The 12,346-nt window shown below is 45.3% G+C and overlaps 1 protein-coding gene across 1 annotated transcript in view; it reads left to right on the top strand.

The window, feature by feature from the left end:
* Sppl3 (signal peptide peptidase like 3) overlaps positions 1–12,346 on the top strand; it is an 83,347-nt gene that overhangs the window by 50,871 nt on the left and 20,130 nt on the right. Inside the window, exons 2-3 of the mRNA XM_021163589.2 lie at positions 267–344; positions 9,729–9,817. Of these exons, the coding sequence (XP_021019248.1) occupies positions 267–344; positions 9,729–9,817 (167 nt within the window). The remainder of the gene's footprint in view (positions 1–266; positions 345–9,728; positions 9,818–12,346) is intronic.

The following is a 12,346-nucleotide window of genomic DNA, read 5'->3' on the forward strand; positions in this document are numbered from 1 at the left end:
GCCTGCCTCTGCCTCCCGAGTGCTGGGATTAAAGGCGTGCGCCACCACGCCCGGCTACGGGGGTGACTTTTTGCACCATATTTCCATCCTAGGAAGTTAGCTCTCCGTGGAGCTGTCCAAGTATCTTTGATTAATCTAGAATGCCTCATTTTAGGAATGTTATTTTTGCTAATACTGATGTACATCTCAGTTCTTAAAGGCAGGGGCTGTGAATGCCTTGAGAATCTGCTGCCTGTGATTTAATGTCTGTCCTTTTATTTCTCTAGGGCCTATTCCCTGGTGGACTCCAGTCAAGTGTCGACATTTCTGATATCCATTCTTCTTATAGTCTATGGTAGTTTCAGGTAAGACGTTTTTCATGAGATGTGTTCGGTTGCAGATAGAGGAAGCATTGCTCTGTGGAGAGCAATGGGTTTATCAAGAATTGAGTTTGAGAGGGTAATTCTAATATGTGTTCTTTGGTTGACTGCTGCTAAACATGTCTTAATTTTGCTTATGACTTTAGCATATTAATGTAAACAATGTATACAATGTATACAATGGCTGCCTAGATGCAAGAGCAGGGTGTGCTCTTGGCTGCTGAGCTTTCTTTCCAGCCTGCAGCCCTCACTTTTACTGTGTCAGCCACACAATGACCTGAGTCACACAACCTGTCACACACCACAGCTCCTTCACAGACTTAAAGCCTTTTATCCCAATCATTGGAGAAAAAAAGTGTATTGGTATAATATGTACACTGATTAAAATTTTAATCACAAAGATGTCTACAGCAAGCCCAAGGTTGTTTTTCTGGGTTGGCTGTTTGGTTTGGTTTGGTTGTTGTGTCAACACAAGCTAGAGTCCTCTGGGAAAGAAGGAAGCTCTCTTAGGAGGTTCTTCCATCAGATGGTCTATAGGCAAGGCTGTAAGGGCATACTCCTGGTAGATGATTGGTGGGCTAGGGTCCAGCCTTCTAGACCAGTGCCAGCCTGGGCGGGCAGGTGGTCCAGTGGTCCTGGGCTATATAAGAAAAGAGCATAAGCAAGCCAGTAAGCAGTGCTTCCCTGTGTCTGTGCTTCAGAGCCCCGCCCGGCTGTCCCTCAGTGATGGACTGTGATCAGGAGGACAAACCCCACAAACCCTTCCCTTCTCTAGTCACTTTTGGTTGTGGGTTTTTTTCCAACAAAGTAAAATAGGACACAATTGTTATTTATCTTGAGACAGCGTCTCCCTAACATAGCCCTGGGGACTGTCCTGGAACTCACTATGTAGATCAAGCTGGCTTCAAAATTAGTGGAGCTCCTCCTGCCTCTGTTTCCTAAATACTTATATCACCATGCCTAGTTTAGGATACATTTCAAAACCACTTCTAAGAAACTAGGACAGTTAGAGCCTTACCAAAGTGATCAATATTTTGTATTTCTACCCCTAATAGTTTATCTTTTTTCCCACTGATACATTTTTAAAAAGATTTGTAGTTTTTTAAAAAAAAAAAAGCCATTTTTAGAGTTACAACTCATACCACTTTCGTTAGTGGAAACTGCCTTTTGTTACACACACACACACACACACACACACACACACACACACACACACGTTATATACATTTAGAAAGATAGTATCCTTTTTATATACTGATTTTTTTTTCCCCCACCACACAACACCCAATTATTTTCCATAGTCATCCTATTAGGGTTTAGTAATTTTGGGCTTCTTATGCTCTGATTTTGTCAGAGATGTGAGTTGTTAACCTTTTATTTCCTCTCGGATTGAGCTCTCTTAGGGCCAGGAGATAAAAGCCTCTGTTGTACCAGCCTGGAAATGCAGTCAGATCCCTGAAACACGTGTAAAAGTGGAAAGAGAATCATCTATGCAGAATTGTCCTCTGATCTCACACATACAATGACGTTCCCAAATACACATAAACATTCCCTGCCCCCCAATGCCTAGCTATCATCTATCATCCATCCATCAATCCATCTGTCTGTCCGTCCATCTATCTCCCCTGAAATAAATTTGTTTTAAAGATAAACATTACAAGTTGAAATACTTAACTAGTTTCTTTCTACCACATGCTGCCATATTATTTCCAGACAATTGCACCAGTTTAGGTTTGCACAGATTTTAACAGTAACATAGTTACCATATAGTTGGACCCCCTGGTTAACAGTGAGGAGACTGGGGCCCAGCCTCACACACCCACCACACAGCTTGCTGCAGCAGAGTTTGATTGGAGTGGCTAAGCTGCTGCTCCTGCATATGATGTCTTTATACTTGAATGCATTTTTTTTGTTTGTTTTGTTTTGTTTTGTTTTTGTTTTTTTCTTCGAGACAGGCTTTCTCTGTGTAGCCCTGGCTGTCCTGGAACTCACTCTGTAGACCAGGCTGGCCTCGAACTCAGAAATCCACCTGCCTCTGCCTCCCAAATGCTGGGATTAAAGGCGTGCGCCACCACGCCCGGCCTTTGAATGCATTTTCTGTAGGAGGTAAATCATGGTGCCTCTGGTTACACTTTAAGTTGGACGGAGTGGGTAATCTCTTCTCTCTTCTAGGTAAAATGTGTTACTTCTTTATTTACTAAAACTCAGCTTTGAAACTATCTAATACATCTAAGCTTTTCTCTGTGCTGAGAGCTTCTTGTTCTGGCTTAGTTGAAAGTCCTTTTTTTAAAAACTGGAAGGGGCTGGAGAAATGGCTCAGCAGTTATGATCTCTTGCAGAGGTCCTGATTTCAATTCCTAGCAGTCACATGGTGGCTCACAACCATCTCTAATGGTTCTGACTGCATTTCTCTGACTCTAGATGTGCCTGCTCTGACATGGCACATCCCACAGCCATGGGATCTTAGGATGTGACTGTGGCTCACAGCACCCTTGAGTGTAAACTGCTGCAGCACATGCATGGTCGGAGGCCACCTCCCCGTCTGGCTGTTGACCCCTCTTATTCCTGACCTAGGTCTTAGACACAGCATGGTTGTCGACTGAATACAGACTCTGTGTCCTAACTGTTCAGCACATTCTGTCAGACCTAAGGCAGCCTTGGGCAAGCCCGAGCTCTCCTTGTCTACTGCACACAGTGCAGGGTTTGCAAAGCAGCCCTAGGTCTCTGCTCAGGAAATCCTTTGAATCTAAAGAGTAAGTTGAGTTCTGTTCATAGAGTGAGGATGTTTTGAGGCCAGCCTGATCTACGAAGTGGGTTCCAGGACAGCCAGGACTATATAGAGAAACCCTGTCTCAAAAAACCAAAAATAAATAAATAATTAAATAAAATAAAATAGAGTGAGGATGTAGCTGAATTTAGAACCCTTGACTTGCCAACCATGTATAATACCCTGATTTTGAGGGTTTATTAAATTATTAATTTTGGCTTATGTATGTGATGCCTGTGCATGTATGCATAACGGTGACGTCCTCCTCAACAGCCCTCCAAACCTTACTTTGTGAAATGACGTCCCTCACTGAGCCTGGAATTCACTGGGTCAAGTAGGCTGACTGATGTCAGCACTAAGGATCCTCCTGTGTGCAACCAGCACTGGGTTCTACACTGTGCATCTGGCTGTGCTCTGAGCCTCCTGCTTGTGTGCTGTGCTGACTGAGGCATCTTCCCAACCTTAGCTGAATACCATTCTATTCCTTTCTTAGGAATTCTTACCTTACAAGAAGCATAAACCCTAAATAAAGCCTTACTAAGACATTGAGAGTGTGTTGAACTACTTCCTGCTATCGTGTCATGATAGACTCTTGTACATGTACATGGCATGAAGTGTGGTATTTGACACTAATTAGTTGACTTGGACTCCGTCCAGCTCAGCATACCGCCATGGTGTCATGTAAAAGGCTGCTGACTTGATAACCTGTCTGGAGTATGGTAGCATGTGTGCAGCTCATCTATAGCTCATCTAAAGCAGGCATCAGATAAGAGGAGAGGCTGTAGTAGCTGAGCTTATGTGGTGCTCTGAAGGCTATCCTTAGCACACTAGTGCATGAAAAACTGTGTGCGCTGTGTTAGTCCTTCTTTAAAGATGGCTCAGTGGAGCTTGGCGTGGTGGTGCAGGCCTTTAATCCCAGCAGAGGAAGGCAGATTTCTGAGTTCAAGGTCACCTGGGCTACAGAGTGAGTCCCAGGACAGCCAAGGCTACACAAAGAAACCCTGTCTCAAAAAAAAAACAAAAAGAAAAAGATGACTCAGTGGGAAAGACCCCTTGCTATGAAAACAGAAGAGTTCACATCTCCCGCACACATGTAGAACTGCATGTGGCTACAGTAACTCTAGGGTTAGGCGGTGGAAAAAGACAGATTCGGCCAGCTAGCCCAGACAGTCTGGTCCAGTAATAGATCCTGTCTCAAAAACTGCCTCCACAGATGCTCACATGGGTGTATATTCCTGCATACAGTGTACACCCCGCCACACACACACACACACACACACACACACACACACACACGGAGGTAGGTGGGGGGAGGCAGGGAGAGCAGGAACACAGACACATAGTAAATGTATTTATTCATAGAGGATAAAGGTTCTAGGGCCTCTTGCTTTGTATCATCGTCGTCGCCATCATCATCATTTTGCATAATTTGTATTGTGATTACCCCTCAGTTACTTTTCCTTGTTTAGGAGGTAGGTAAAGGTCAGGCATCTGCCGTGAGATGGTGACTCAGCAGCTCTGAGCTGCTTAGACAGCAGAGAACTTTACTTTAAGATGTCAGTAGGATGGGCTTTATCCAGACTCCTCTCCTTGGGCTGTGGGTTTGGTCTTCACATGTAGATGGTGCCTTCACTGGTCCTTCTCTCCTGACCGCACAGATGGAAGGTCCATCTGTCTCTCCCTTTCCCTTGCCCACATCTGCTTATTTATCTCCCTCGATAGCATTTTAGGCTTAGGTGTGGTGGTGCACACCTTCAGTCCTAGCACTTTCGGGGCAGAGGCAGGTGTATCTGGGAGTTCAACACCAGCTTGCTAGAACAGGCTAAAGCCTGCACAGTGATACCCTAAGAAGAGTAGAAGAAAGAACTATCTTACCTATAATACCTCTTTAAAAACTGTTTGCAAATACACTCACATGTTCAGGTCCTGTGGTTAAAACTGCAGATAGGAATTTTGTGAGTATACCATTCAGCCCCACATAGGTAGAGAGTGATATTACTGTCCAGAGCACAATACACTCAATAATTTTGAAGGAATAGGATAAAATAACGAATAAACACATAGAGCGTTGTCCCCCTGTCTATAGGGTTACTCGAAAATCCAAGGAAATCCTGGGCTGGAGAGTTGCACTTTAGTGGTAGAGCATCTGCATAGCACATCTGAAGGCTCGTGTTCCATTCCCACCCAGAAGAAAGCAAAGAAAGTCATGGTGATTATAGCACATGCCAGCCCCATGCCTGACCAGGGTAGAGCAGTTAAGGCTAGCTGCTGTAAACTGAGCACAAGGAGCTGGAGGCAGGAGGCCAGGAGTGGAGGAACAACCAACCAACCCAGTTCTCTACTGTCCTTATTTTTTGGCACTCAGAATATTTCCAGCCACTTAATCAGAAGACCACACTTGCATGCACTGTGATGGGTCTGTTGGTCAAGGACAGGGTTTCTTTGCTATCTAGCCCAGGCTGTCCTCAGACTGGCCATTTCCTGTGTCTTCATCATGAATGCTGACTGTGTGTATCACTGGTTGGATATTCATTCCCCCCCTCCCCCCGGAAGCTTAACCTACTGCTGCTTCTCTTGAGTTATAGTTGGTATCAGTAGAAATGAAAACATTGGTCTAGGTCTTTTTTTAAAGACAGGATCTCACCATATAACCCTGGCTGGTTCACACTTTTGATGCATACTTGGGGAATTCTCTTGCCTCGGCCTCCAGCTGCTGGGATTTTGGATATGTGCTTCTGCCATGTCCAATTCCTTCTTTTTGTTGATCAATTTTTACTTCCGTCTTATTTATGCATTTGTATGTGAGTAATTCTGTTTGTGGCAAATGTGGAAGACCTCTTGGTAGAGTTGATTCTCTCCGTTCATATTTGTGTGGATAAGACTCATAAGCTTTTGACCTGCTAAGCGTTCTCATAGCCCACGTTGCTCATTTAAACATTCATTTCAGTAACCCAAATGTGCTCTTTGTTAAGCAAATATCCAGGGTACGGTTTGAATGGAGTGTGTAGTAATAACATCTTGGTGTAAAGGCATTATATCATGTTGTTGTAGAGCAGAAACAAGATTATGGTGGTGAGACAGGACTGGGGTGATGGTGGGGGTCATCTCTGCAGACAGAATAGATTGTTCAAGGGCTAGCCAAGCACTGGGCTGTCTGCAGGGTTAATAAGTTACCAGGTAAGTTAGGATAAAAGCCCACAATTCACAGCCATCCTGGTACCTAAGACAGAAGTCTTCCCACAAAGGCAGTATTTAAACAGCTAAAGTCTGCTGTCAGCTGTGCAAGTGTACAGGCTGTGACTAGATTCCAACGCAGGCCCAGTGATGGAACAATGTAAAGTTGGAAGATAAGACCTCCCAGCATCAGGAGGCAGAGGCAGGCAGATCTCTGTGAATTTAAGGCCAGGCCTGGTCTATACAGAGGAACCCTGTCTTGGGGCGGGGCATGGGAAGGTGACTGCCTCCATAGCACCTCAGCTAAGATGAAATGTGCTTGCCTTGCTTGGTCACTTTATTTGAAAATATTCTTTAGAGAGAGAGAGAGAGAGAGAGTGAGTGCACACACCCACATGTCTCCAGCAGAGTGGAGAAAAACAGGTCAAATCTCAAGAAGTTGTAGTTACAGGTTGTTACCAGCTACCACACACACACACACACACCACCACCACCACCCCACAATAGACACTAGAAACTGAACACAAGAGCTTCAACTGCTGAGTCATCTCTTTGGCTTTTTGGGGGTTTCTTCCAGAGTTTCTCTGCATAGCCCTGGTTGTCTTGGAACCCAATCTTGAACTCAGAGATCCAACCATCTCCTGAGTGCTGGAATTAAAGGCGTGTGCTAAAAGTAGAGTTTTAATAGCCCTCAGCTAATAATGAATTGGAACAGTTAAATGCTGGCTAGCACTGACCTCAGCACCAGGCTTTTTTCCTCTACCTTCTGAGATACGTCGGCTGTGTGTAACATCCATGCCTCAAGTAAGACCAAAAGACAGCTGGCAGCTTTCCCGCCCAGAGGAAGGGTAGAAGCTAGCCCGGGCAGAGATGTGAGTAAGGGTTCTTCTAAAGTTCCCCAGCTGCCACAAGGTCAGAGAGGCAGCACGGTTGCACAGCTGTACTTACCAACATTATGTTCATTAAGTGGGTCAGAAAACTCAGGTTAGTGCATGTTTTCCCAATGCGTACCCACAGGGAAGAACCAGTCTTTGTGTTCCATTGGCTGCAACACATTCCTAAACACAGCAACCAGTCTAGACCTGTGCCATCAAATGATGAGCTCTGTCATGAGACTAATGAACACTGAGGGGACAGAGGAATGGATAACACACTGAAAATTACCACCACCCCTGTCATGGTAGAGGTGTTAGTTTGAAACCTGGATGCAGGCCTTTTGGTCTCTAGGTGTTTCGTTGTTGTAGACCTAATTGGAAGTGAGAAATGACAATTTGTCCTCTAGGACCAACTACCAAGAGGCAGTTAAGGCAAATCCTGCCGAGCATCCTCCTCTGCAAGATCTAAATAAATATGTGACCCCAAGTGTATGCAAGCAGAGCTGGTGAGAGTTCATTAGAATCAGACAGCTGAAGAGCCTAGGTTTGTTGATGATTATTATTGCGCACATTCGCTCTCTCGCTCGCACACTCTCCCTCTCCCCATCTCTCCCCCTCCCCCTGCTTCTCTCTCTCTCTCTCTCTCTCTCTCTCTCTCTCGTGTGTGTGTGTGTGTGTGTGTGTGTGTGTGTGTGTGTGTGTGTATACAAGTTGGAGGAACCAGTTCTCTTACTCCACCTCATAGGATCCAGGAACTAGGACTTGGCAGCGGTCTCAGCTGCTGAGTCATCTCTCTGGGCCTCTAAGATGCCTGTCATATAATCAAAGATCTTCACATTCCATGAAGCAAAAACTGTAGACAGAGAGGGAAGCAGAGCCCACAAATACAATTTTAAGAGGCAGTGTCCTTCATTCCATAATGGAGCAAAGCAAGCAGAAAGAAAATGAGCGTTATTACAATGGACGTGACTGATGTCCTTGTGGGCTTATGTTGTATGTGCTCCTGCGTGGATAAGCCAGAGGACTGCTGTCTTCCTAGGTCTGTCTCCACTGAACTTTGATTGAGATCCTCAGTTGGGCTAGATTGGCTGACCTAAATGCTGTCCTTTCCCCAAGTACTGAAGTACAGACGTGTGCCATCATACCCTGCTCTTGACATGGTCGCTAGGGATCCACACTCAGGGTTGCACAGCACTATTGACTGAGCGGCCCCCAACAAGCCCCACTTAACCAATCCTCTATCAGTTCAGCCTGTCATTTGTGAAGTGCCTCAACAACAAAACAGGTTCTTTATTTAACATATGTTAAGATATTTGCCAATATTGGACATATCAGAGATATGAAACAAGTTGGAATATATAACACATGATCTGTACTCGGTTAGCTCAGACTACCATATGTTGTAGTATAGTGGGCTTAGACAACAGAAATTTCCTTCTCAGAGTTCTGGAGGCTAAACTCAAAAAGGAAGTGTGTAGTTGAACTGTTTGTTGGACTGAATGACCAACTAGTGTCACCCCCTCAGTGTGTGAGGCTCCCATCCTTGTCCATCCCAACCCTGGATTGTTAGCCGACTTGATTTTCACTGTTCTGTACAATTCTCTCTCACCAGTCACATGATTTGCAGGTATTTTCTTGCATCTCATGAGTGGCCTTTGTTTGTTAGTTTGTAATAACTTTTTTGAAGCACGAGTGTTTTCACCTGCTTTTTGCTGTGTTTTGAGAGAAGCCGTCCCATGCACGTAAAAGATGCAAAGAGGGCTGGCGAGATGGCTCAGCAGGTAAGAGCATGGACTGCTCTTCCAAAAACGCTGAGTTCAAATCCAGCAACCACACGGTGGCTCACAACCATCCATAATGAGATCTGATGCCCTCTTCTGGAGTGTCTGAAGACAGCTACAGTATACTTATATATAATAATAAATAAATCTTTGGGCCAGAGCGAGTGGGGTTGAACGGAGTGAGTAGTCCCAACCGGAGCAAGCAGAGGTCGTAAATATAATTCCCAACAACCACATGAAGGCGCACAACCATCTGTACAGCTACTGTGTACTCACATATAAAGAAAGAAAGAAAACTTTTTTTTTTCCTTTTCTTTTCTTTCTTTCTTTTTTTTTTTTTTCCGAGACAGGGTTTCTCTGTAAAGCCCTGGCTGTCCTGGAACTCACTCTGTAGACCAGGCTGGCCTCGAACTCAGAAATCCCTCTGCCTCTGCCTCCCCAGTGCTAGGGTTAAAGGCGTGCGCCACCCGCCCGGCTAAGAAATAAATCTTTAAAAAAAGAAGTTGCAAAGGTTACTTGTTCTTTACCCAGCATTTCTCTTTGCAGATTTTCAGTCCTAAGAAAGTAATTGAGAATGTGGCAGGTTGAGCTGCACTGGAATGCTTTATTACAGTTGGAAAGCTCTGCAACTACTGGAGGGTCCTAGGCTGTGTCACAGTTGGGAAGAGGCCGTCCTTCCCCTCCCAGGAGCAGCACCTGCAGCCCTGTCTCAGGACTGGCTTTGATAATTCTCTCTCAAGCAGAACTGATTGACTGTTGATTCTTTCCACAGGTCTCTTAATATGGACTTTGAAAACCAAGATAAGGAGAAAGACAGCAACAGTTCTTCTGGCTCTTTCAATGGCAACAGCACCAATAACAGTAAGGCGTGTTACACAGGTCATTTCTTCCTGTGTGCTTCTGATAGCCACACCACACTCCAGGCTCAGGGCTTAGATTTGATAGAACAATGCAGTCCGATCTGTATGCTTCCATCCCTAAGCTTTTATGTTCTAAGTCTAAAGTCACTGATTGCTTAAGTCCAAGAAGCTTGAGCCTGGTGCTTCCTGCTGAGGTCATTCCTTACCTGTGAAGTACAGGTAGTGTCCATCCGCTTGTGACTTGGTAGCTGTTCTGTGAGGTTGCTGATTCTGTACTGATGATGGTTTAATTCTGAGTGCTTGGAGAGTTAAGTGTTAAGAGCATCTCCTGATTGCAAAAATCAGGAGACACTGAGGATTGAACTCAGCAACAAATTGTCATTTATTCATATTTCATAATGAAGTACTTGGGGCCAGGGAGATGGCAGAGTCAGAAAAGTGTCCTGCAAGCGTGGAGTGCTGCACTTGCTCAGGTCGCCAGCACCCATGCAGTATCTTGGGCGTAGTGGCAGTTGCCTGTGACCCCACTGCTGGGGACAGGAATGAAAGCCCCCACCCCCACCTGTTTTGCTGGTAAGTTGGAAAGAGACCGTGGAATGCAGTCTCCTTGTTCTTCATTCCTATATCCTTTATAACCACATTTCACTTGCCTAGTATTTACGTAGGAAGTGGACACAACAAAGACAGTAAAGTGGGACTCGCTTAAATAGGAAGAATCTGAGGCAGGCGGGTCTCTGTGAGGTTGAGACCAGCCTGGTCTAAAAGGGAGTTTCAGGCCAGTCAGCACTACATAGAAAGACTGTCTTTAAAAAATGTCTTTCCATAAATGATATGTTCTTTGTGTGAAATAAAGTCTGCACCAGTAATTTGCTAGGAGCCACATTAAAGCCAGTGTGAACCTGATTTTCAGATTGGTGTGCTACAGAAGTTATCTTCTGTTAGTGTTTCAAGCCAGGCCACACACATGGGAACTTTCTTTCTTTCTTTTTTTTTTTTTGGTTTTTCGAGACAGGGTTTCTCTGTATAGCCCTGGCTGTCCTGGAACTCACTTTATAGACCAGGCTGGCCTCGAACTCAGAAATCCACCTGCCTCTGCCTCCCGAGTGCTGGGATTAAAGGCGTGCGCCACCACGCCCGGCTGCGTGAACTTTATTTCTAAAGCCCTGTATTGTGCAGCATGTTTGCAGATGACATAAGTGAAGTCTGTGGCACACTGCATCACAAAATCAAAGAGAAACATGTAGTGTGTCTAACTGAAATTTCATGGAAGGAAGTACCTACTAATATCAGTTTTATTTCTTGTAATTTATCAGGGTCATACAGGGTCATACACCTCTTATGTCATTTTCTTAAGTCTGCGTCCTGTGTCAGACTATGCATCCTTCCCATAATGCACTGAGACACAGATACCAAGAGGAATGAGAGGTTACTCACCCTACAGTACAGTTAGTTCTCTTTGATGTAGTCTGGAAAATACTAAGAATAATATGCTGAGATAAGAGTCAGCACTAACCCATAGAGCGAGCACCTCATCACTTTAGGTTGAAGGGTAGCCTGGGGAGCAGGCCACACGGTCTTTCTTTTGTGTTTTTTGTTTGTTTTTGTTTTTGTCTTTTGAAATAGGGTTTCTCTGTGTAACCCTGGCTGTCCTGAAACTCACTCTGTAGACCAGGGTGGCCTCGAACTCAGAGATCTGCCTGTCTCTGCCTCCCAAGTGCTTAGTCGAAAGCCATGGGCTGCCACCACACTTTCAAAAATCATAGAATCAATGTCCAGAAAGCCTGAGGGAGGGAGCACGGGCAACTGTGTGAGCACTTAAGAGACTGGGGAAGGCTCTCAGAAGATCTATGCCATGTTAGTGCCAAGATGTTGGCAAGAGGATTTTTGGACCAATTAAAGAAGAAAGTGACCAGATGGAGGTTTGTAAAAGATTACAGTTGCCTTCTTCCAAGATATCCGAGAGTCGAGGAGTAGACTGAAGGAGTGGTGAAGGCCATGTGACCCACAACAGATATCAATGCTTACAATGTGAGCTGTGCTGTGCTCTGCCCAATAGTGAAGGTGCAAGAGTCTCCTGGAGAGTAGAGCACTCAGCTTGTTAGCAATCCGGAAAGCACTGCACAGCCCCCAGAGTGGCTCAAGATGGAACCCTGGTCACACCTAGTGTGATAAAGACAAACGCTTTGGGACCCTCTAGTGTGGCTCTGGGGTGCATGCTTACCTGCACATGTTGCTGTAGGGCTGTAGATGAGAACAAGCCAGTATTAGGGTTAAAGGGTGAGTCAGGAACAATAACAGTTCTGGGAGAAGCAGCAAAGCAGATCTGCCCCTACTGAGGACCCTGTTTCCCCTTCCCTTAGTCCACTGCCTGGGAGCTCTGGGCAGCTAGGCCTTTCCATGCACTCCTGTGTCTGGTGCATCTGTCAGACTGTAGTGAGGATGGCGGGTTAAGAAGACCTCTGCTGCCTGGAGGAAAGGGAGCACAGCTGTGACGGCCAGGGCTGTCCAGAGGCAGCCTCCTGACGGCTGA

This window comes from Mus caroli, chromosome 5 (genome assembly GCF_900094665.2).
Source record: "Mus caroli chromosome 5, CAROLI_EIJ_v1.1, whole genome shotgun sequence".
NCBI classification, from domain to species: Eukaryota; Metazoa; Chordata; class Mammalia; order Rodentia; family Muridae; genus Mus; species Mus caroli.